Below are 25,893 nucleotides of genomic sequence, written 5' to 3'. Positions count from 1 at the left end.
AGTCAGTAAAGCATTAAGGTCAAACGAATGCATGTCCGTGCACAGAAATGTATCATCTCTACACGTCCCTCAATATGTTTCCACCTCTGTGCCTCCTCTATAGGTCCCACATATATTTCAGCTGCTACAGAGGAGGTGTAGTCTCTGAAGGTGGCCATAAATCTGCCTGCTCCAGCTCTGGGGATGAATGGACCCTGCTGAATGATGACCTTGCCAATTCATCCTCACAGCGACACTTTGTCTTTTTTCCTTTTTTTCCTTCTCATGTGAGAAGGAGCACAGAAGAGATTTTTAGAAATCACTGATATATTTTTTGTTATTCAAAAAGCCACAGAGGTGTAAAATACAGCAGTTTAATAAAACAGGGCCCTGTAGTGACCTGGTGAGCTCGGACAAGCTGTGCTCTGGGCCAGTGAGGGGCTCACTTCTCTGAGCCTTTCCTGCTGTAATTAGAGATAATTACACCCCTGACGTGCACTTTGTTCTCTGGATACAAGAAAATGAAATATAAGCTCCTCTCGGGGAGCACTGCTGATGAAAAATGCATACAAATCTGAGTTCAGCAGAGGAGTGATGGGTCGTGTTTAGACAGGCTCGTCCCGTCCGCACGGTGACGGCCATTCACCTGTCACCGCGCTGAATGGTGCTTCTATAACTCAGACGTCTGTGGACTGTACGGGGGTCGAGTCTGTTCAGAGTAATCTCAGCTTTTCAGACGGACTTAGTCTCCAAATGAACTGGAGGGGGGGGAAAAAAATCTAATTGGATCCAAATTGACAATGGGAGGAGAGTTATGTAGTGGGAGAGACACAGAGACAAAGTTATGTTAAATCATTACTCGTCAAGATGCTGTGGCAAATGTAGAGGGTGTATGACACAACCTGGATTCTCATGTTGGCATGCAGACTATGAACCGCCAGCCTTTGCCTACATGTGCATCTGTGGCCAGAGAAAGAGGGGCTCGGTCGAGGGGTTTGGCAAGTGGACAGAGCTCCAGGGGAGGGGGAGGGTTTGTGGCGAGAGGACCGGAGATTTGAGGAAATGGCTACGAGCGACGGCTGAAGGAGAGGAGCCGTGGGGAGAGGGCTGGATTAGAGGGTGGAGAGAGCAGGAGGAAGGTGGGGTTTGAAGCCGGGGGGGAGGCGTGGCGGAGCAGGGCTGCTTTCGGGGGCTGCCTTTTCTTTGACCTACATTTCAGCCAGCCAGAATCAACACAGCTGCTCGCAGGCTGGATGGGCGGGAGCACATCGAATGAGCTCGAGCGCACACACACACACACACACACACACACACACACACACACACACACACACACACACACACACACACACACACACACACACACACACACACACACACACACACACACACACACACACACACACACACACACAGCAACATTCAACAACACCACCAGACGTGCAAGGTACAGAACCTGCCGTCCCTCACGCTAATCACCACAAACCAGGTCTTTACAGCTGCATGACACATTTACAAGTGCCGCTGCGTGTAAACAGGTGTGCAAATGTTTTCGGTTTGCTGTAATAGACCATAAAACTACTACGGTTAAAAAGCACGATGATGTTACTAAGAAAACTGCAGAAGAATTTCAATTGGCATCATCAACATTGTCCCCAAGAGAAAGCCAGTTATAGCTGTAACAATTTATAGCACAGCTCAGCTCCTTTTAAAGACAGGACGCAGATCTTATGAAGTGATATCAAAACAAGCTGTTTTAGTGGTGATAGTATGGAAGTTGTAGACTGTTTATAGGTGTAGATAGAAGTGAGATGTCAACAAGGTATTTCTTGAGGAATGCCATTAACAGCTTGATAGATTGAAGAGATGAAACAAGGCCTGACACAAACAAAGTCAAACAAGCTGCGTGTAGGTGTTTTTCTGATGACTAATCTATTCTCTGTAATGAAAAGAAGGGCAACCATGACGAGAAGGCAGACGGTTCAGTACGTGGGCATCATCCACAGACGTGTTTATAACTCAGTGCCGCTGCTGATGTAACAATGATTAACTGTAAGGCTCAAAACGAATAAAGCTGCACTCAGACATGCACTTAACTCCGCAGACCCGCCTGATGCTCTCAGGAGGGGCTGTAGGTGAGAATGCAGATGTCAGAGTGAGACGCTCCGGACTTCAGTGATGAACGTTCAGTGTTTTTGTGAACGCATCTCTGCAGAGAATCTCCTGCTGTGAAAGGTAAACTCTAAACCTTTTTTAAGAAAGAAAAGAACTGAAACATAACAAAAAGATCCACTTACATGTGTCTCGTGTGTATGTTTCAAATGTGTAACAGCGAAAGTCTTCTTCATCCTCACCTTGTAAATACATTTGTGCTGGTCACTGAGAACGCCCCTGTCCTCCTCCTCCTGCGGCTCCTCTCCATGCTGCTTGTCCTCTTTGCCTTGTTTTTCCTGAGCGAAGAGCCGGCGCCGGCCCGCTTTGACCTGAGCCTCCAGCTCCTTCAGATGGTGATACACTCCATTGGTGCGCTGGTTCCCCGTGGGGCCTCCCACTATTCCACCTGCTAGCCCGTTCTTGGGCTCGTAGCGTGGCAAGACCAGGGCACTAGGTGCCGTGGAGTCCAAAAGACCCTCCAGAGGCCCCCGGCGACCCTCCAGCTTCTTTTTCTCCTGCAGCACCTCGAGCTGCAGCTGGAGGCGCTCGTCGGGGCTGAGCGAGTCATAGGAGAGGATGTACTGGAGGTACGCCTCCTGCAGCTTGGCCAGCCGGTCCTGCGCTGACTTAGGGATGCGCAGGAGGTCGGCCAGCTTGGTCCACTTCTTCAGGTCCATCACCTGCTGCATGCCGCCCATGTCGTTGATGAGCTGGAAAAAACGTGACAGGTCCACTTCACAGCCACCTGTGTGGAACGGAAACACAAAGACGAGGTTACTTCAGAGAAAATGAACACAGGAAGTCGTCCGTTTTCAATTTTCAAATCGAATGAAGAGGCCTGCCATCTTCCTGTGGCTAAACATGCCATTTCCTCCAGCCCACTTCATTTCATCTGAAACGGCCAGTTGAGCTATCAGCTTTCGAAATGATCTGGACCATCACTGCGCCACACAGAGACACAAATTACTGTTAATGCAGATCTGATCTGCTGGGCACAGTAAAGGAAGTCATTTGGAACCGGGCCTCCTGGTTGGCTGAAGCCGCTCCGCTGTGGGTCACTGGCTGCCAGGTCTGTCTGGCCGACAGCCACATAGCTGTACTCACACTGAGCTAATCTGCACACCGCTGTATACAAAGCTACCAGCACACGAACAACACCAGGCAGTGTAAAAACCTTAATATTCAATAACAAAGTATTTAATCAGTATTTAGAAAATTCACTCATAGTTTCCGTCTGAACTGGGGCTGTTAAAATGTTCATAAAGTGGTGACTAATGGATGGTGACGAGGTAAACTGAGGGAAACATTGTTTCTTGCCGCCTGTCAGGCCTCTCGCCAAGTTATTCCACACTGTTATTGTAATCTATAAAGCAGAAGATAAAATCAGGAAGAAGCCCCTGATACAAATGAACAATATATATTTGTTTGCTGGATATTGAGGAGCTAATGTGATAATTTTCAAACAGTTTAAACAGGCGTGAGAGGAGGACCCAGTTTGATTCACTCCCATGAATCAATATCTCTGCTCCTCTTTTGTTTATTGTTTCGTCAATTCAGTCCAGTTTTGTATTTTGTTTCGTTGTCTCAAACATCTTGTACACATGCTTACATACGTGTCTCTGTGTTTGTCTCACTCACCAATGACCGGTGGCTCGTCCATGGTAATGCCCTGAGATTTGAGGTGCTTGCGGATGCAGGCCAGACGCTGCACGTTGGGGCCCCAGCGCCGGCCCAGCATATGGACCCTCTGCACCTGTGTAACAAAACGCATCTCCTCGCTCAGCTTGCACTCGGGCCGCCAGTCTGCGGGCGGCACCACGCGGCACATGCCAGTTGCCTCGGCCTGTTCCCTCACCGCGTCCAAGTACACCAGGGGGTCCTGGAACTCCCGTGGCGCTGGCCGGAAGATGGGGACTTCGCCGAGCGCCGCCCAGCCCTCTGGCCTGCTCCTCTGGCGCTCCCATTCTTTCTCCTGCTCGTGTTCTTTCTGGCGCGACATCTCTTTCTCGCATTCCCAGTCCTTGTCACGCTCAGCGGGACGCGCCGCTGCTGGTTTGAGCTGTCCGGGGCTGTTGGTGGTTGTAAGCAGAGAGGCGGTTGTGGAGGAGGCGGACACAGAGGTTTGCTGGGGGTCTGAGGTAGTGCTGGCACGACTGGGGTTCTGTGGTTGATTCTGGCCGGCTGAGGGGGACAACGAGGAGAAGCTGCGACCGTAAGACCTGCTCTGCTGCTGCTGTGCTTGTCGTATCAACATCAGCTTGCCGGCCGATGCCCGCTTGGGTCGCTGGTTCACCGGCTCCGTATTGGCTGCTGGTGTAGAAGGAGGGGGGGGAGTCGGAGGTGGGGTAACTTGTTTGGGAGAAGGGGGCATTTCTGATTCATGTCCATTAGAAACTGGAGTGGTAAGGGCGGTAGCTTGCGCGGCGGCCTTCTCGTGATATGCCACCTTCTTGCTGCTGCTGCGCGTCTCCAGAGGAGCCGGCTGAAGTTTGGCCTTCTTGGCCTCAGTGCCAGTGGTTTTGGCTTTCTGCTCTACAACACCTGTCCCCACTGAGTTGAGCACCACCTCCAGACGCCGCTTGGAGTTACGCAGTCCCTCTCGTCCTGTGCACTCCCCGTTGCTCTGCTGCCACTGTCTCTGCTCGTCCTCCTTGTTGTGCCGCAGCCCATTTAGCCTCCCGTTGAGGCGGACGCCGGCTGCAGCTTTGTGCAGCCCATTGGATAGTAGCACCTGTTTGCGGGTTTTTGCATTGCTGTGGTGGGCTGGTGCCGCTGCTTTTCCTGAGTTGGCCAGCCCATTGCTGGCTGCTGACTGGCTGTGCTGATTGTGATTGTTCGCTGACGACGGTGCCGAGGCGGCGCTGTTGTGTTTGTTGCTGCTGCTGAGTTTGGTTTTCTTGCCCAGTTCTTTCTGTTTGGCTTTGGTGTAAGTGACGTGGCCCTTGGACACGGTGGCTGTGTACTTCTTCACAGTTTTGGACGGCAGCCGGAAGTCGCGGCTCTTTCTGGCACCGCCGACACCTTGTGCGGAGCCCGCCCGCGTCAGCCCGTTCACTTTAGAGACCTGAGCGTGGGAGAAAGGAAAGATGATACACATTAAAATACCAGAATAGATAATCTTATACATGAAAGTGATATGAAATACTATGTGAGCAAAATTGAGTGCTAAGAAGGCCTCAATCTCAGAAAAATTATCCTGTCTGATCAGATTGTATAGTCGAAGAAAATTACTATTATATTATACAAAGAATATAATAAAAAACCACCCACACAGATAAAATTACACAAAACACACATATACACACCCACACTCCACATCCAGACTGTAGCTCTGCAGTAAAACATTTGACCAAAGCTATTTATGGAAACCTACGCTACTCATTAGGGAACAAATCAACTGTCAAGATTACTATCCTCTCAAATGCAGAACACTTTTGTAAACTGCTGTCAAAACCGCTACATCCCGAGATAAACAACCCTTTAGAATGGGTGGGGGGGAGAGGAGCTGGTAGACATGAGAGGAGAAGCAGGGTTGTTGGCTCCGTGGTTTCTGTTAGCAGATGGCTGGACAGTATGAGGTAGGAGGTGGGGTCGTTGAGGTGGAATTAAATCCCATCTGAGCACATAAAAACGGCCTTTTATTTGCTATCGGTTTCCTTAAATGCTATAATTCAATTTCTGTGCGATGAATTAAAGGTCCAGCATGCATGTGTGTGTGTGTGAAGCCTTTGAGGCCCCCAGCTGTAGATCAGAGGTTTGGGACAGTGGTGTCTGGTTCGGTGGTCGGCTCGCTGGCTACAGCTGTGGCAAGAAACGTGGTCACCCTCTTGCTTTAGAGCCACATGTTAAAAACCATTGTGTATTTCTGTCTTTCCATTTGTGTCGGTCTTAAAGTCTGGATTTTTCTTACATACTCACTCTCGTTTCTAACCATCACTTTATTCCCTGCTTCTCCTTTTACTCAGTCATACTTGCATTTCTAAGAATAAAAGTTTCCCTCTCTCCATCCCTCTTCTCTCTGTTTTCATGGCCCAGTTTCAGCGGTGCCAGGAGTTTCTCACTCCCTCTGTCCTCGCCTTCTCTCCTTTCCTTTTTGAGTGAAGGCCCAGCCCGAAGTTATAGTAAAGTTAAAGACTAGTATTTGGCTGCCAATATCTGAAAAGGCTAAGCTGGGGGTCACTTTTCTAAACTAGTTTTAACAAGAAATTGGTATTTTATGGAATCTATGCCTTCTTTTCTCGAATGTCAAAATAACACTATTAAATAATTCATCATTAAAACAAACCTGCAAATATAATCACGTTTCGCTCTCATTTATCTATTGTGAGTATTTGTGTGACTTTCTGTGCAGAGCAGCTAGAAGTGAATCAGGGACGTAAGAAACGAGGGAGGAGGGGAGAGACAGAGTTATCAATCACAGTCAGGGCGCCACAGGAGGGAGGTGACAGCCGGCCCATTGACAGGTTTGCCTTTGAAGGGCTCTCATGTCGCTGTGTGTGTGTGTGAATGTGTGTGTGCGCGCAATGTGCATGTACTGTATTGTGTTCGTCTCAGGTGGCGGGGGCTGACACAAAGACCAGGCCATTAAAAGATAAGGGGGGACTGAAACCTAACCCTGTCTCCGTCAATCACTCCCCCAACACCACACACATGCGCACGCACACACATGCGCGCACACACATACACACACAATAGAAAGACAAAAGGTGACTGGCCGAGAGTGAGGAAAAAGGGGGGTATTTTCAGAGGCGTGAGGAGAGGAAATGGGTGAAAGAGAAAATGCAGCAATGATATGATTGGATGAAGGAAGGCTTCAGTGCCTAAAAAGCACAACTGTGTCATTGTGATTTTACTTATTTAAGATTTAAATACCGATCTGCTCATAATCTCACTCACGTCAGTCAGAGCAATGCAAAGTTCAATGTGTGTGTTTATTTAGTGTCACACACTGATGCTGAAATAGTAACTAAAGCAGCACTTGTCCACACAGCTGCTATATTTGTCCAAACCACAGTTTGCTGACAAAGCGCCGAGTACGAGAGACATGCTGCCGTGGCCACTTCTGGCCACCGGAGGGCTCAGTGCACTGACTGTGTTTAGGGAAGCCTCACTTCTCTCTGTTAAATGATTTGGTCTTTTGGAAAGAAGGATGGATGAAGAGAGGGACGAGGAGAGAAGGAGATGGAATAAAGAGGTGAGGAGGCGGTAGTTTAGATTGTGTGCTGGGGAAGGAAGGAAGGGGGGTGGGAAGGAGAAAGGGAGAAAGAAGAGAAAAAAAAGAGAGAAAGAGAGAGAGAGAGAGAGAGAAAGAGAGAGAGAGAGAGAGAGAGAGAGAGAGAGAGAGAGAGAGAGAGATGACGAGGACGATGAACAGAACAAGAAAGACAATGAAGCCAAAGAGAAAAAATAGAACACACACACACACACGCACACGCACACGCAGGCAGGCAGCCAGAGACTGTTCTGGAGTGGATTTCGGTCGCACGTGAGCGGGGAAAGGGGAGGGAGAGGGAGGTGGGTCTAGATGACATCATGTGTTGCTATAGCCCAGCTGAGGCCTGGCAGGAAGATTTTTAACAGGCAACATCTGCAGGAGCCAGCCCTGAAGAGAAGTAGGGGGGGGGGAGAGAGAGAGAGAGAGAGAGACGGATAGAGAGACGGAGAGAGAGAAGGCCAGCCAGAGGATAGAAGACGACAGGAGGAAGTTTAACCCTTGAAAATCCTGCAGAGATGAAGGAAGAGATGGCACACGTGGCATTATTCTGTTTACTACATCATTATGATGACTGAAGAGAAGTCACACTTTCACAGGTGATCACGGCCACATTTCTACCTCCTTTGTCAGGATGTAGTGAATGAAGGCTTTCACTAACAGCTCTGACAAGCTCCTTCTTAAAAGTCTAAGAACACATCAGGACGACAAAGTCACCGCGTGGACGCTGATGCTCGGCTTTGTGTTTCCTTCAAGGAGGTTTCAGATGCCGACAGTGAAGGCAACATGCAATTAGAAAAAAAGCTCAGAAATTCACTTTCTGTGTCGTGAGTATTGAGTAGTGTGTTGATTTTTTGGGTTGTTTTGCATTTGCAGCTCGTTTTAAATTTGCATGCATCATCTCAGTTCGCTTTTGTTTTCTTAAGTAGCGGTGCATTGAGTTCATCCAAACCCTCCATCAGGTGCAGCCATCGTTCATTCCTTTAACACACTTATTTAAGGCGAGACCAGAGCACCTCGACGATGAGGAAGAAAGTCCTCTGTCCCCTCCGCTGTTCTATTAGGGCCGGATCACATCATGCCCTGAGCAAGTTGACTTTAAAGCAGCTAGAGAAAGGTCACCATAGGCTGCTGCTTATGAAACACACAGCGCAAAAACTCCTTAAAGGGAACGATACACAGCAAAAAAAAGCATTTAATCAAAGGGCATTTCCTTCTTATTGGTTTGCTATATATATATATATATATATATATATATATTCATACATGTATTGGGGGATAACTGATGATGCCTGAGGACAAACAACAAAACAAGAACAGTGCAGAGTTCTTTTGAAATGAAGCCGAGTCGGCTAAACGCTTTGGCCCTGCACACCCCACCTGTACTCACTGCTGCGTGCAGCTGCTTTGCTGACACTGTTATTTAATTAAAATGGATAGAATCATATTGTTTTATTAAAAAAGCCCTGTTCCGGCGCATGCATTTAGTTGATACAAGCTACTATTAAATTAGGGAGAACTAGATCACGGTGAATTAAATTATGATAATGCCTTTACCCTTCGGTTTTACACACACACACACACACACACACACACACACACACACACACACACACACACACACACACACACACACACACACACACACACACACACACACACACACACAGTTTATTTTACGGCTACATAATCACTTAACCTTTTATATGGCTTAGCCTGTATTTTCACAGTGTGTAAATGTGAGTGTGTGTGTGTGCACGTCGTGAACACACACACCTACTGTTCATGCTAATTGAAGGGAGAGAAAAAAGCACTAATCCTTCCAAATGATTGGAGCCATGTTGTCAAGGGCAAGATCCGTCTGTTTGACACGGGAACAGAGAGAGCGACAGAGAGAGAGGGAGAGAGATAGAGGAGCGTGAAGAGAAAATGAGTGAAAGAGACCGAAGGAGACGGATATATTAAGAGAGAAAGGTGGAACGAGAGTGAGGGAGGAAAAACAAAACACACAGTGGGAGAGGAGTCAAAAGAATCGCGCAGGGTGCCAACGGTGGATTGAAAAGGAAGGAGAGCGAGTGTAGAGGAAGAGCTGCCGAACAAAGACCAGTGAGTAAGTGAGGCTGAAGTTTGTCTTGGCAGGCGGTCGCTCTCATTGAGATTCATTGTTGGTTTTACTGGACAATTCCAGCCACTTTAAAAACCCGAAACACATGCCTGAGTCTGCATCGGCAACAACAACAACAACAACAACACTGCCGAGAGGCTGGCATTCAACGAGAAGGAAGAGGCAAATGGAAGAGAAGGCAGAAAAGAGGAAAAGGAGAAAAGTAGGGGATTATGAGAGAGAAAGACAGAATAAAACATACTGCCTCAGCAGACAATTCTTCTAATTAACTAATGTGATGATAACAATGCCAGTTTTCTGACTAAAGCTACCTCTACCCCATTCTCATCCTCCTCTTCCACTTTGTGGGGTTCCTTGAAACCTGCTAAGTGCCATAGAGGGAGGCAGGCTTTTACAGCCCCTAGCCAGCACGACTAAATATAGCTGCAGACACGGCAGGACAAAACACAATCATTACTCTCCCAGACACGATGGAGAGGAGAGGAGGAGAGAAGAGGAGAAGAGGAGAGGAGGAGAAGAGGAGAAGAGGAGAAGAGGAGAAGAGAGGAGAGAGGATAAAAGTGAGCTAGACAAGAGGATAGGAGCAGCACGGAGAGAGGAAAGTAAAAAGGGAGAGTGTGGAGAAGGAGGAGATGAGCAATAAAAGAAAAGTATAGGAGGGAGATGAGACAGGCAGAAAAGTGGAGGAAGATAAAAAAGAGAGGATGTGGCAGATGAGTAAATGACACAAGGAGTAAAAAGAAAGGAGGATTTCAGATTAACATATTAGCCAAACAAGGACGCTACACTTTAAGATTTCTCCAGTTGTATTGCAACTAATGCAAACCCTTGACATGCCATAGAAACATCCTCACGCCTTCCACGCATTTTACAAGCCCTCATAGGGAAGCATTTAAAAACACTTTCTCTTTTCCCCTCTGAAAGCGCAGCCTGGATTCTCCTGGCCTTACAGTACCTGCTTGCGCAGCTCCTCAGCAGCTCTCCTCGATGGCAGCCCGTTGGCCAAGCCTCGACTGCTGGCCATGGCCTGCAGCTCCCTGGTGTGCTCCCGTGCCTCCGCCCGCTCGCTGCGCTCCCTCAGTAGGGGCGGAGGCGGGGGTGGAGGGGGAGGCAGCGGCGGGGCAGGCGCGTCCCTGCCGTAGGTTCCCGCCTTGGGCCTCGGACTCTCCCTGGTCCCTGCTTTACTGTGGCTGTTGAACACTGGAGGGGGAGAGAGAGAAACAGAGAAATCAAGAGTGCTGCCTTTGTGATTTCTAATTAATTCAAGGAGAAAAGTGAAATCAGATTATGTTTAGTAGAGACGGTCTCAGAGGAAAACTGCAGTGGAGGTAGTAACATTGAACAAGTGATCAGTGAGGATGAAGCTACCGTTTTCTCCTACACTTCCGTCAGTATATGAAGCAGACATCGGTGTGTGAACTTTTGTGTGTGAATGTAAAACTCTTAATGTTTGCAACTGGGCTGAAACCAATAAATACAATCATAAACTTATACTCTTAAGAAAATAAGACACTGTGGAAGATTACACTATATACATATGCAGGCTACTGTGTACCTGTGCCAACGCCAATGTGTAGACAGTCTCAACCCCCCCACCCCACTGTGTAGAATGGCTTATAAACCCTTGGCACCAAAACCACAAACGACCAAGTGGAAAAGCCCACACAAACATTGGAGTGACAAGCTCTTGGCTGACATATAGTCCCCCAATCAGTAAAATATGCATGATTTAAGGCGTGCATGAAAACGCCTTTATGCTACATGTCAATGAACCTGTTCAAAAATGGACGTGGACTACATCAACCCCCCCCAGGGATGATGCTAAGCGAGCCGAACAGCAGCGAGGCAATTAACATTCACATTCGGCAGCTCTCTCTCTCTCCTCAGATTTTATGAGGGTCAATTTGGAGTTTCATGGCATTTTAATATCAACAGGCAACAGGCCGAGTGGAAAGAATGACAAGGAGGCCACGGCACAAGCACACACGCAGTGCAATACACAGCATATACAGTGAGGGTGTTAGACGATCTGTATATACGCTGCTGAGCATCAGTGCATGTTTGTGTCTGCAGAACTTTTCACGTGTGTGTTATATATATATATATGTGTGTATCCAGTCATGACTGCGAGGGAGCGCCTGTGGGTCTCCCAGACTCCGGGGGCAATGAAAAATGGGAGGAAGCCGGACATTTTGAGAAGTGAGCTAAGCAAGAAAAGTGAGCTCAATAAAAGCTGTTTAATTTAGCTCTGTCAACATGGCACATGGCCGAGAAAGAGAGAAGGGGAGAGGAGCGGAGAGACGGAGCGCTGATGAATGGCCCACGATCCGGGGCCCTTCCTGTCTCTCTTTACCTCCCAGAATAAAATGTTTCTCTCTCCGTCGCTAATTATATTTCTCCTTTTCCTCAACTGCCTCACCCCCTCACCCTCCCTCCCTCCCTGAGAGCCCATACAACCCCTGCTTCTGCTGGAGAGCGGCCCAAAGCTGCATATTAAAGTGTCACGTTTGACACCAATCTCAATACAGCAAAATGTACAAAGCTAGGTGTGTGTGCGCGCCTGATATCCAACAGAGTATAAACACAGTCTCAACACTGCAGCAATGACCCAGTCTTGATAGGGTGTGCACACCTACTTATGTACACAAACGTCCGATTCCGTGTCCTTAACCCCCTCATCTCTTATTGTCCCCCAACACAGTATATCTGCTTATTTCCCTCTTATCTATTTATTTAGCATATCACAGTGAAGGCGCCAAGCTGCTTTGCAAACAGCACTGCTATACGAGATAAGGGGGAAGAATACGTCGTCCTCGTGTGCACAACAAGCCTGGATTTGTTCAAACAGGTCTCACTGTCCTGCTGTCTGTGCACCTTGTGCAGAACTGTGCAAATGTACAGATTGTGTTTCACGCCGCAGCTACATATGTTCTTATGAGAATGAGAGAATAAGCAGTTCACTCTAGAATGAACTACACAAAAGCAGTTCCGCTACAGAGACAGTTCAATGCAGGCAAATCTATGGACCTCTCTCCGTCTTCCTCTCTTAATCCCACCAGTCTCTCCTCCTCCTCCACATTCCACTTGAGGATGACAGACGAAAGGGCTGAGCAAAGCGTTCACCTTTTGAACCTTTCTAGCAGTGATTGTGCAGACTGGGGAGGAGGGAGGGAGAGAGGGAGTGAGTCAGGGAGGGCAGAGAGGAGGAACTATGAAACCCAACCCTTGTTGGGGGGGGACGCCAGGCCGGAAGGATTGTGTGTCTCTAAGGGAGGGAGGGCCTCCAGGTTAAAACGGTTTCTCTAATGCTCCGTAGATTCAGCTCTACAACACATATCAGAAACGTGTGACATGCCACTAAAAATAAACATGTGACACAGGAGTTGTCAATGTTAGGATTGCATACGAGTCTGTTGGCAAAGGCTCAGCTGCACGCATTCAATTTCCTAAATGTTGTTCACAAGTGTGTGTATTCATCCGAATGTCTATGTGCCCCAAGGGGTGTACATATGCTGTCACTGCATTGTGTGTGTGTGTGTGTGTGTGTGTGTGCGCAGAGGGCCCCGGACAGCTGTTGCAGAGTGTGCATAAACACCTTGTTAGGGCTTAGCTAGCTAAGTGTTAATTGGGGTGGAAAGACTCGATGAGCTGCTCTGCCATCCCATGTGACTTACCCCGTCGCTGCAGTGGAAAACAAGAGTGCAATCCTAGGAAACTACTCACATGCACGCACAAATGGGGGATACACATGCGCGCGCACACAGACAAGTGCTACTACTACTCTGTCTCCTGTCCCATGATTCATTCTCTGCTCCTGTTTATCCCAAGTTATTCTCGTCCTCGGTTTTTTTTTTCTCCCATCTTTCACTCTCTCCGAATCTTTCCATTCCTCTGCAGCTCTTCTGCTGGTGCATCATCATTCACTCCTCCTCTTCTCCCTTTGCCCTCACCTCTCTCTTCATCCCTCTCTCTCCCTCTTCTTCATCCCCTTCACAAAGCTTTCTTGCACCTCCTCTTATTTTTCTCTTTCTCTGCTCCCTTAAGTCTTCCATCTCATCCCCTTATCCTCAGACAATTAATACTGACAATCCCTGTGGTCACAGTCACTAATTGTCCAGTTTGTGACGACAGGAGAAATGTGTTAGTGATAAAAACATGACATGCTTTGTTCCAGGCGCTAGTCCCGTCCTTACCATGCCCATTGAGCGGCTGCCTAGTGGGGAACTTGCCCTTGCGGGGCGTTGAGTGGCAGGAAGAGGAGGCCGAGGCTAGGCTGCTGCTGCTTCTGCCGCCGCTGTGAGAGTGGATACCACCGCCGTTCCTCACCTCCTCCTCCTCTTCCTCCTCCTCTTCCTCCAGGTCGTCCTCCTCCTGGGAGCTTCCGAAATAGGCCATGTTGTTGGGCAGGGCCGATGAACCTGAGTGCAGAGAGGTGGAGAAAATGGGGTGGCGATAGGGACAGGGAGGAAACGGGGGAGATGAATAATCATGAGGTGGGTTGGGGGAAGAGGAAGGAGGGGGGAAAGAAAAGGAAAAATGACAAAGTTAAAACACAGATTCACTGTAGGTTAAGTAAAAAAAAAAAATACATGCATCCCTTTTTTATTTCAATCTCAGACTTTACCCATAAATCAACATCAACGTGTACGTCTTGAAATATTCATGTAAAATAGAAGTCGCTGAAGTGTTTAGGAATAGTGGTGATTGTGCAGCAGTTTTTTCATGTTATTATCCCAGTTAGTGGCCTATTGAAGCTTTGTAAACTGCTCTGCACATCACGGCGTCATTGTCGCATTCACACACAAACACACAGCACAATGTTTGAAAGATTTACAAAACAATGCAGAATTTGTACTTAGTCTGAATCAGGCTAATCCTCCATCACGTCTAAAATATGACTGAGCTTTTTTTTATGGTTTTTAATTTTGTTATCCCTTCATCCAGTCCTTTGTTCTGGTTTCTTTACTAATAGTAGCGCTGGTTCCACCTGTATCCCTGGTGATAGGGAAGTGGAGGGGCGACTCTGCAGCACATTCTGATACGTACAGCTGAAGCCAGAGCATTAGGAGTCATTTCACATAGCCTCTCCATGTTGACAGCTTTATTGAGACATATATATACACTGTACATGTGCTCAAATATCAAACTATCAGAGTTACTCAAGAATCCAAAGAGTCTGACTTCCTCTTGCCACTGAGCTAATCCCAAATCTGTCGCTTTCACTCTTCCTAAACAGGATTACTGTCAATCTCTGCCCCTATTGGAGAAGAAAACGGATGTTCTCGCTCTTTCCTTCTTCTGCCGCACTCAATCAGTTTCATTGTCATCGCTGGGAGATCCAGAGCGATGCGTGCTGGGAGGAGGTAAATGGTGTTTGGCAGTGGATGGCCTATAATGTTTCTACCTCAGTTAGCTGAATGTAGACGCACGCTCTCGTAAAAGGTCATAAAGCCCAAAGCTGTGTTATTAAATCTCATAATGCTGCACCCGTAAATCAGCGTGCAAACAGCTGGTTCAGCCATGCAGATGCGGGAATATGAAAAACACTAAGGCGGCCTTGTGGAGAGCGGCAGTAGAGACTGGCACTGCGAGGCGGATTTATGTACAGTGGAGTCCAAAAGTCTGAGGCCACTTTCCCATCAGACTTTTGGACCCCAGTATGTACACACATACACACGGGCAGAGTCATATAACGCTCCATGTTTTTCCTATTAAACTGTATCTTGCTTCCCTGGGCTTCCAGAAACACCATAAAAAACTGCTGTATCTTTGCCACAAAAACATTTAGCTTCTACACTGACAAAGTAGCAGAAACCCAGCTTGTTACTAACACTGCATATTCTTTATCGTTAGCCGTGTACCGCTGACAAATAAATGAAGGACATAAACTTTTCCTCAAAACAGAAAGCTTGTGTATCTGCGTGCATGTTTATGAGGCTTTGAGTGACTCATAAAAGGTTGGCAAGGTCGTCAAATTTTAATGCGATTATTATTAATTTGTACAATTAGGATTCGTAAATGTCTAACTGTGTTTTTGTGGTCGTTAGTTTATAGTCGAATGCAACATCTTCATAATTTTGATTAAATCGGGCTGTTTACGAGCAGGAAACAGTGGATTTTATGAAGTTGTGAGACCTTTATGACTGAATCAGTTGCATGGCCTGAGCAACTACTGGGGTTTTTATGACCCTTTTAGGGGGGTACAGTGTTTAAAGGGCATTAATGAGAAGCAATGTGTGATTATACATCAGTTAGAATAATGTTAAGCTTCTGAAAAACAGGCTGATTTCAGTTAGCCCGCATGGAGCTTTACAGAGTACCTAAAATTAGAATTAGATGAGCCAATTATTTAATTAGCGCACTGGTTATGGGGCGCTGCTGGATACTTATCTTAAGATTTTACACACTCAATACATTATTAAGTGGCCTAATTGCAATATGGAGATAACAAGTGTGCGGACATCAAAATAATTCAATTTTCGATTAGACTTACACAAGGTATATTCATGATCGGAACAAAACTGTAATTAGTAATTCACAAGGTTTCTGACATTGGGTGTTGGATCAGGGGCGAGGAGCCTGAAGCCTGAAGCCTACGAGACAAATTGAGCCAGCTCTGGAGACACCTCATAAATACAAAGAAATGTCATGTCAGCTATTAATTCTTTCAATGATAAATGAAAATGACATAAATCAGCAGATTAAAATGTCCTTCAGGGGGGTGCCTTCCAGCTGTGTGCCTGTCAGGTCACAGGCAGGGTTAACGAAAACACATTACATGTCATTGCTGACAAAAATCCTGGTAAATTGTCAAGAAAAGTAGATGCAGGATAAATAAAAGACAAGCATGTGATAAAAAGGGCCAATCTGGCCATGTGTGGTACTGCCGAAGGTGAGGATTTGTTTGATTTGGCTAAAAACAAATGTGAGAAGCGTCGTCATTGTCATCATCACTACCATCTGACATCAGACACCTGACCAGAATTCCAGTCACTGCATCACAGAGGTTAGTGTAATAGATATAGTCAATAATAAGTATGGCCTGTGAAGAATGTTATAAACATTTAAATGACTCTTTATAAGAAAAAAGGTTCCCCGCCTTTGTTTTAGCGTAAAGACAATAAACCCATTCATTAGGCCATGAGTGACAATTTTGCAGCCTTGCACTCACACGGCTGTGAGACAAATAACTGTTTAGGAACCAACCCTGTGCAATCAATATCTGTGCAATGTGAAAAACACAGACACATTTGCAGTACAGAACTTGGCTTGGATATACTAAACCTGTGTGTGTGTGTGTACGTGTTTGTGAGGATACACTCTGCACCTAAATGACACCCTGACTAAGCCTGGGCTTTCTAATGATAAAGGAAAAGATGTGATGCAAGGCTTAACTGCTGTTAACCAACACCCCACAGACAACACTGCTGTTGAATACTGAAACGTTGGACTTTAAATAGCCTCCACTGCTAAATAAAGTTTAAGAGAATACAGCGGTGCAAAGGCTGGACAGTCCCTGTTCTCTCTGCACATTGTACATAATGTTATTTGATGGCTTTCTCCTTTTAAAATGAGAACATCAAATAATAAACAAATCAAAATCATCGCTCCTAAATCCTTTTCTCTTCTAAAGAACAAACTGCATCTTTGAACGTTGCTTCATTTTCATTTTAAAGTGCGCTTACAACTATTATTGGCCAGTCGGGGGACCTGTGGTAACCACATGTCACTTCACATTTATTTTGCAGGCTTAGCTTAAAATATCATAGTCAAATAAAGGCTTTAAAAACACTTAAAAGTAGAGCGAGGTAATAATAAATCTTGTTGTGCCTTGGATCACACTTTTCACACAGCAGCTCTGCCAGTTTCTAATGTCTCCTCAGAGAGTGGGAGGGAGAGAAAAAAAAATATCTGTAGCTGCAGTAGATTCCCTGAGCCGATAATAATAGAGTTTTACCTGCTCTCTTTAACTTCTAAAGGAGGTCTAGAGGGCAAGAAGTCCCCATTTAATACCTGTGAAATATGGCCTTTATATAGCCACTGTAACCCACATGGTCGGGTCTATTCCTCCGCAGGCAGAGAGCGATTCTCTCACTGCACCTGGCAAGTAAGTAGCTCTGACATCAGTCTTTTGTTGTTCTCAAATAGGAATCAGAAAAAGTGCACGGAGCAGTGTCACTTTGAATCACTCTAATTTTCTGGCTTTCAGTGGATCAGGTCTTGAGGGGTGGGTGACACACATACAAACCAGTGATGGGTTATGCACCAGTACAGAGAGAGGGCTGGTGCCTGCCACAAGGAACGTTCACAGCTACAGCGGAAACCTCCAATGTTATGGCGAGTTCTGTCTGCAGAGGACGGGCCAAGGATGCAATGCGATTACTCCCAGTGTTTCTAATGGTCAGTCCGACTGTTACAGAAAGGTCTGTCGTCAGTGTGTCAGTGAGAAAAAGAGAGACTAAGCAAATTGATGATTTTATGTTATTTTGAAGTGCAGAAAACGTTGCTTCGTTGTAAAATTGTGGCCGGACCAATTAAATTGTGCCGGGCATCCACAGTCTAATTTGTCCCGCTGCTTAATGCACCTAAAGATGAGCAAACACACCCACAAACACAGAGCAGGGACACCTCATTTATCTTTGGCGACAGCGCAAACACTCCTCTCTTAGACCAAACAAACACACCGAGGCGGCACACACACACACACCGGCCCAATCAGCATCTAATGACTCGCATCATTAGCTAAATGGCTGTAATTTACTGCCCTGAACAGGGGTCAGTGGGCAAATGGCAAACAGACCTCAGGGGCACCCTGGGGCAGAACATGGAGGGAGATGTGTGTGTTTGTTTGGGGGTGCAGGGGTGTGGATATGAACAAGTGAGAGCGCACAAACCCAGCAGAGGAAGTTAAGTTCATCTAGGTGAAGGTTGTGGGTTTGGGATGAATGCCTTCGATACAAGGTTCTCAGAGGTTCGGACAGAGAAGTGTTCATATGGAACAAAAACTGAAAAGAGGAAGATGTGAGGCCAGCACAAATGTATCCAGCTACAAATTTTAAAACCTCAAAAATAAGACAGTCTCGGAGTCTGGGGAGGGAGAGAGAGAAGAACAGAGAGAGAGAGAGAGAGAGCAACCCTGTCCAACAGATCTATTGGTCCAATACAGACCACAACAGGAGTGGCAGCAATACTTCTGGGGCCAATACAAGAAATTTACAGAACCCATCTCTGGCACAGAGACGTGAAATCCATCAGCTACACACAAACATGGGGAAATAACACAACTCTGTCCTCCACCAAGATCTCCAACAGGGCTTGAGCCCAATCCCCCAATTACAACGTCTTTTCATCCACCTCATTCCGGCCGCAGACAAACCATAATTAGGTCTGAAAGAGTCCATTAGGATTGTCATTTTTAACAGAGCTGGATGGGGAGGGGGCATAATTACAAACCCTCCATTCTCTGGCTACCCTTCTTTTGTCCCCTTAACTGGAACTGAAACAATGAGGACAATTTGAATACTCAATCAAGATGGTTTTGCTGTCACTGGGACATATGGACGTGTTGACTTGGTACAAATTGCTGCAGGAAGCGTGAGTGCAAATGTAGGTTTTCTGGCTCGGGGAGGCGCGGTTATCTCGTACAGCCGAGTCGTGCCAAAAACTCTTCATCAGTCTTTTAGCAGAGAAACAGAGAGAGAGACGGGAGAGGATTAGGGATTACATCTACCAATTGACATTCCTAGATGACAGCAAAACCATTAACCCCACAAACAGCGGCTCTGCTCTTGGAGGAGAATGCAGAATCAGTTGTTGATGCGCTACCGGTTTCCACGTGGCATCACCGTTGGCATGGGATGTCACACCTCCGCACAAACAGTTTCCACGTTTTAATCAAACTGCAATCATACATTGGAGGGAGAGAGAAGCACCTCGTGCCTGAGGGAAATTCACTTGTCACAGCGGCGACGCACTTGAAAGACACACGAGTAGCTGTTGGATTTTAAATTCTACTCCCAGGAGTTAGAATGTGTTTCTAGTTAAGCAGGATTCTAAGCCAGTATAAATATAATCAAACAAAAATTGAATTTAGCAGTCCCGCAGCAAAGATAGAGGTCCCGAGCACGATTCCCTATATTCTATATTTGTCCCACACACGTGTGATCACGCACCGGGACTCCGAGGTCTTTGGTTCACTAGGTCAGAGCTTCAGGGGTTATGTAAGCAGAGCAGAGAGGCTGCCCTCACTGAACCTGAGATAGAGAGGCACCACGCTGGGTCTGGCAGCCACGATCGAAGACCCGGAGGGCAGAGAGGTAAACACAGCAGTGGTGCAACATGTACACTGGTAAACTGGCACGCAGACACATGCACACCGAAACGCAGGGGAAAAGAATATATCACACTGCAGGAAAAGAATCTTACTTAACAGACCCATTTCCAGGAGTGTGTGTGTGTGCAGACAGTTCCTTATCGACTTCCTAATCTATTCTATGCCGGTGTGCATGCTCTGTGGGGGTGTGTGAATGCACATGTGTTGTTTAACTCGTTTTCCAAATGCATGAGTCAAATAGTAGAATACAAAGATTAGCGATTTTCTGAGTCAAATATTTCCAAGACAAATACGTGTTCTCTTGTTCCTGAAAGATTTTGCTGTCAATATAATTAATTAGTAGGTTTTTCACTTTGAAATGAAACCCTTGTAATAAAGTGGAGGAGGCAGCGGCACGTACCGAGCGCTTCAATCTGAATCTGTTGCTCCTCTCAGTGCTGCCCTCAGCCTGCCAGCAGCCGCACTGCACCCTCTAGGTTACCAGAGGCAGACAGGGCCAGAGGCAGACTGTCTGGCTACCACCCAAATGGCTTTCTCCATGGATATAAACAGCCCAACTACAGGCCTGGACCACACATAAACACCATTCTGAGCACGCTGGCGAGGACTGAGCACTCTGGTTTGTGTGTGTGTGCGTGTGCAGGAAAAAGAGATGAGCAGTGAGATAAATACAGATTATAAACCCTAGACAGTGTGGGTGGTGAGCGTATACAAGTGTGTGCATCCTTCTATAGAGACAGAAGTCTTGTTTTTCACTTCTCTTTCCTGTTACTCCCACGTTGCATCAGAATAATCTGGCACCCCTGCTTACCCCTGAAGGAATTCAAAATAACGTCTGCTCAGATACAGTAACAATGCTTCCACCAGCAGCAGCAGCCAATTCATTCCCAAATTAATAAAATGCCATCAATTACAAGATCAATTGGACGCGGGAGCACGATACAAAGTTAGCTGAGACACACGAGTCCTGCTTTTGTCTTTCTTTTTTTGTTGCTCACCTTATTGCTCCAAATCCGTCATGTTTTACCTACTTTTATGTGTCTGTCAGAATGAGTGATGATAGAAGCCTTTGGGGTGGATGTGTAATGTTTACCAGATAAGATAAGCAAATACTGCAGTGGGTGTGTGAGTTGTGTGGGGGTGTGGAAGTATGTGTTTACACATGGTGAACGTTTGACCTGGGACGAAACTCAGAAATCACCACTGATGGGGTGTCGGGGTAGCCCCATTTAAGCTATAAATAGTCAGACTCAAATTAAAAATATTAGAGAATTGGGGACATAATGGATTTGACATTTCTGTAATAGAGCTAGTAAATCTGTCAGAGGTATTTTGGGAGTAGACATGAAGGAGACTGATGGGTGAGGGGGTCAGATCACCAGAAACCTAAAGGGGGGTTTGGGGTTTCAGACGATATCAGAGACCTGAACCTCTTTGAAAAGATTAACCAGTGTAACGGACGTCCTCACGGGCTGCGTCGCCTCATCAACCCGGGTACTGAGTGTGTGCAGGTACACAAGAACACACTAACACGCACACTCGGGCAACATCAGTGATCGGTGTGGATTTTTAGCTCATGCACACGCTTGAAGACACTCAGACACACAACCTCAAGGGCTCTCCTGACATTCTTCCATGTCCCTGTCTTGGTAAAGGTCCCAGCATATGGGTCACATAAGAGGCCAAGGGATAAAAACGGAACAGCCCGCACAGGAGAATGTCATCCTCACAGCATGGATCTCACACACACACACACACACACACACACACACACACACACACACACACACACACACACACACACACACACACACAGCTATTCTTATAAGGACTTTGCATTGACTTCCATTCATTGTGGACAGCCTAATCACAACCTTATCCCAAACTTAAGCTGTGACCAATTAATGTCTCACCCTGAACTTAACTACCATTTTACCCCAGACATTAACTAGGACCTCAGGAATGCGTGTTTACCAAATTAGGACCAGGCTCATTTTAACAAAAATTACTACACACACACTTGTGTCTCTATAGTTGTGAGGACACTCATTGACGTAATGCATTCCCTAAACTTTAACCCAACCTTAACCATCACAACTAAATGCCTAACCCTAACCCAAACCTAATTCTAATCCTAACCTTAAAACCAAGTCTTAACCCTCAAAATGGCTTTTAAACTTGTGAGGAACGGCAAAATATCCTCACGACGTCATAATGTCCTCAGAATGATGGCATTGAACCATAATTGGCCCTCATAACTATAGATAGTTATAATATGCACACACACCCACGCACAGCTAAAAAGAGTCTATAAATAGGCAGTAAAGCAGGGAGCGGCAGAGTGGAAAAAGCCCAGTGGAAAACTGTCCAATCATTAGCTTAGCAGCCCAACTCTAAATTTAGCAGTAGCATTGCGGTGGGGTACAGCTGATCTTACACGCAGGGACCAGAAACCGGATCGCAAAGTGCCGTTCCCGACCTTAATTATAAAGAAAGAAAGCAGCGAAACTGAGTCAGGACCAGCCACCTGCACCTCATTAGTCTGCCACCCCGCGTGCAAGGGGTGGGGTTAGTTTAGCACCCTGAGTTTAGAATAATCCCGACTTCAAAGAATATGGTACATTTTATCATTAACCTATGTAACATCCTGGCCTATATATGCAAATCTAAACCCGTCTCAACGAAGGCTTCAGTCACTTTTAGAAACCTCCAATTAAAATGTTCCTGAATGAGCCCTGACAGGTTTAAATGACATTCCATGATAGGAAGTCGACGTATAGCCACCACGTCCCAACAGACTGGAATCTAAATTTGCCTCCCCTGAATCTTTAGCCTACTTTGTACGACGGCCGGAGGTTAATAATGATAACAGCAAATTAATCTGAAGCAAAGGGGTTTTCAAATGAGTTAATTCTGGTTGCGAGGACATGTTGAAGAAAAAGGTGAGTGGGACGTTGAACAAAAAGGATAATATTAAGATAGCAGAGAGAAGTCACAGCCAAGGTTGTCTGAGAAAATTGCCAAAACTTGTTATTATTCAGGCCTTGGATACGAAACTGCCTCGTCTTTTGTATTCCACAAGAAAGAGGACGATTTTAAACAGACTGGAATGGAAATAGAAAACGTAAAATGTCCTCGCAAAATGTCCAGAAAATGTCTGAGCGAGCCCATCTGATAATACAGCAGGAATATGTCTGAACAATTCACGGCGTGTTGATGACGTTTCTAAAAACACCTTGAAGAGCTTGATGAACATGTGAAATTGGAAAGACGAGATTCGAGAGCTTTTGGCGATAAGGGATCGCTGATGTGCCGGAGCAAAATTGATACGCCATGCTACAACCTCAAGCTGCGTTCTTCATATGCGAAAGGCGATGTTTGAAAACAGCTTTAATGATGAAACCGTTTTTTAAAAGAGGTTTTATCCAGGCTTGAGTTCTGAGATTGGGGGATTTATGTGTCTTTGGTCTTGAAGCTTTCTGATAAGCAGAAGTTAAGGAGCTGTGATAGAAATGAAACTTTTGCCAGTGGACGAGCCCTCTGTGTGTGTGTGCGCCGGCCGGCAAAGCATTGATCATAAGAAACATGAGAACTTAATTAACCTCAGAAGTAAAGAGAACAGGACTTGTGTGGTTGCTGTAAGTATCGCCATGTGAGTGTGTATATGTGCACGTGTTAGGAGTGTGATAGTGTCAATTAGCCCAAATAATTTCCCTTGTTAAATCAATCCCAATACACAATGCTGCAGCCTGTAGAGCAGACACACACACACAGGAAAAGCTGCTAATTGCTCGGCTATGGCTTTTACAGTTCATTTGACATCCAAGGTGCTACATAGTGTCGATGAACCCAGTGTTTGTAGTGTAGAGGGGGGGGGGGGGCGACTGTGCCACTACACTATGCATTCACAGCTGCTGCGGTAGAAGGTGATAGGCAGAGTGTTAAAGAGACAGATAGTTGTTGAAAGGTGGGAGGTGGAGATGTGTGAGCTGATGAAATGCAGGATAATCTTAGCCTTGGGCAAGTAGACAGTTATTTGTAGTGTGTGTGTGTGGTTTTGTGTGTGTGTGTGTGTGTGTGCATGAGCAGGTGGAGGGTGATTAAATCCCGACTTAATAAAAGTTATTACATACTCTCTCTTGGATGCTTATGTGTGCATCTTTATGTGCATGTCTGAAATATAAAAAAAAGAGCAAAGTGTTCAGGTTTCCTTTAAGATTCTAATATGAGAAAATGCAGAGTAATGTCAGCACTGACAGGTCTTGGGAAGGCTTCGACCTGATGTCTGCCAGTTATTACGCTTGCTATTAGATGCTTACATATTGCAGGCCTATGCAAAGACAGCTAAACAGTAGCAAAATGCTGTCCAGCCTCAGAGGAAATAAGAAGCAGAGCCCTTTATAAAACCGTCTAACGTTCGAACAAGACGTATCTGCTTGTTCAACAACACCCCCCCAGCTCTACCGTCGCCCTGTAAGCGCGCATGTAATTATGTCTCCATCTGCTCCGCTCCGCCGCGTCTTACCTCTGAGGCAGAGGAAGGTGAGGAAGTCCTCCGTCTTGGGCTTGCGCCGGGACAGGTCGTGAATGGAGGGCAAGGACGAGGACGGGAGCAGCGGGAGGGACGAAGAGGAGGAGGGCACCGCGGGCAGGACGGCGCTCAGGCTGACCGGCTCGGCCACCTTGACGGGCGTCGTGCTCGGGGAGTTGGGCTGCGACTGGGCAAACTTCCGCTGAGCCTGGAGCCGAGGTCTGAGGGGGAGAAAAGAAACAAGGATGTGATGAGTGGCATTATAATTACAGATGAGCATAGCGGACTACAACTGAGAGGGAGGGCGGCCACGACAAGACTGCCATGACTACTTGAGATGAAAGTTCATCAGATGTTATGCTCAACAATCACATGAAAATACACACTATGGACTTATTAGTGTAATAAATCACTGATTTCAAATTATCACTGAAATACATTATGAAATACATGACAAAAGTCGAATCAAGCCTTGTGTAATTACAACAGATTTCATGTACCCAGTATGTCGTATGATGCAAGGGGTGTGGATATCATTTACACACATACATCTCAGTGAGAGGAAGCCGTCTGCAGCTGATTAAAACCACAATCGTGCACTTTTACACACTCTCACGCACACTTCCTGTGGCTCTGTGTGCCTGTTGTCTCTTTTTAGAGTGGATCACTGAAACAATTAACCTGTAGTGAAGAACGGATCAAGTGCGAGCTCGTCACAATCGCTGGGATGCGCGGGGACCCACACACTCATTGAACGACCGTGCCAGCCGGTGAGTGTGTGCATTCAATGTGTATATTGACATTGAGTAAATCACGCAAAAAAACAAATTGTAATTTGCATAGTCACAGATCCACACACACGAGGAAGTTGCTGAAAGATAATGAAGCTGTGTATAAGGCAGAACCGGAGCTGTCAGTGACGGCTGATAATAACCAAATAAACAGGAACCATCTGCCAAATACAACCACACACTGCCAGAGAACAACTTGCAGAGTGGTTTCTATATTTCGGCCTCTCTTCATTTTTTCTCCATTACTCCTGTCGCTTTCACACTTTCGACCATTTTATTTTCCCCTGACGTTGTGCTTGCTTCCCTCCGCCATCTACCAAGCCTTTGAGACATCCCTCTCATTTTTCACTCCGCTCGTCTCTTTCCTCTCTTTATTTCACACTGTGTGGCAGGGACGGAGGAGAATATTAAAGAAGCGGATGCCTGAGAGAAGGCGATGGACGAACTTGCCGCACCGACTCGCTCATACACAACACACGTGCACACATTTCAGTCACGCACACCGTTGGCATGGCGACACACGCACGCACATATAAAAGTTCTAGACTCGTCAGGGGCCACATGAACCAGCAAGTGCCCTCAATCGATCAGTGCTGCTGTGGGTATATGTGTGTGCGTGCACAGGAGTTACGCTCTAAATGCAATGTGATATCCTGGTATTATTTGTCAATTTGCCGCGGACAGGATTGAAGTATAAGGGAAGATAGGATCATGTCTGGAGAACACCCACAATGGATTTGGCGCAGCCGCCTGAAAGGTGCAGAGTTG

The 25,893-nt window shown here is 46.4% G+C and overlaps 1 protein-coding gene across 3 annotated transcripts in view; it reads right to left on the bottom strand.

Annotated features, from left to right (window-relative positions):
* The window catches only part of jarid2b (jumonji, AT rich interactive domain 2b), a 105,567-nt gene that overhangs the window by 6,949 nt on the left and 72,725 nt on the right, over window positions 1-25,893 (bottom strand). For all 3 annotated transcript variants that reach the window (XM_034600234.1, XM_034600235.1, XM_034600237.1), the window contains exons 4-8: window positions 24,329-24,555; window positions 13,664-13,888; window positions 10,426-10,670; window positions 3,772-5,197; window positions 2,334-2,878 (exon numbers count right to left, since the gene is read on the bottom strand). In XM_034600234.1, coding sequence (XP_034456125.1) covers window positions 2,334-2,878; window positions 3,772-5,197; window positions 10,426-10,670; window positions 13,664-13,888; window positions 24,329-24,555 — 2,668 coding nt within the window. The remainder of the gene's footprint in view (window positions 1-2,333; window positions 2,879-3,771; window positions 5,198-10,425; window positions 10,671-13,663; window positions 13,889-24,328; window positions 24,556-25,893) is intronic.

This window comes from Hippoglossus hippoglossus, chromosome 11, assembly GCF_009819705.1.
Source record: "Hippoglossus hippoglossus isolate fHipHip1 chromosome 11, fHipHip1.pri, whole genome shotgun sequence".
In the NCBI taxonomy this organism is placed as follows: domain Eukaryota; kingdom Metazoa; phylum Chordata; class Actinopteri; order Pleuronectiformes; family Pleuronectidae; genus Hippoglossus; species Hippoglossus hippoglossus.
Note: the sequence above shows the minus strand (reverse complement) of the source record. Positions and strands in the feature narration are given on the sequence as shown.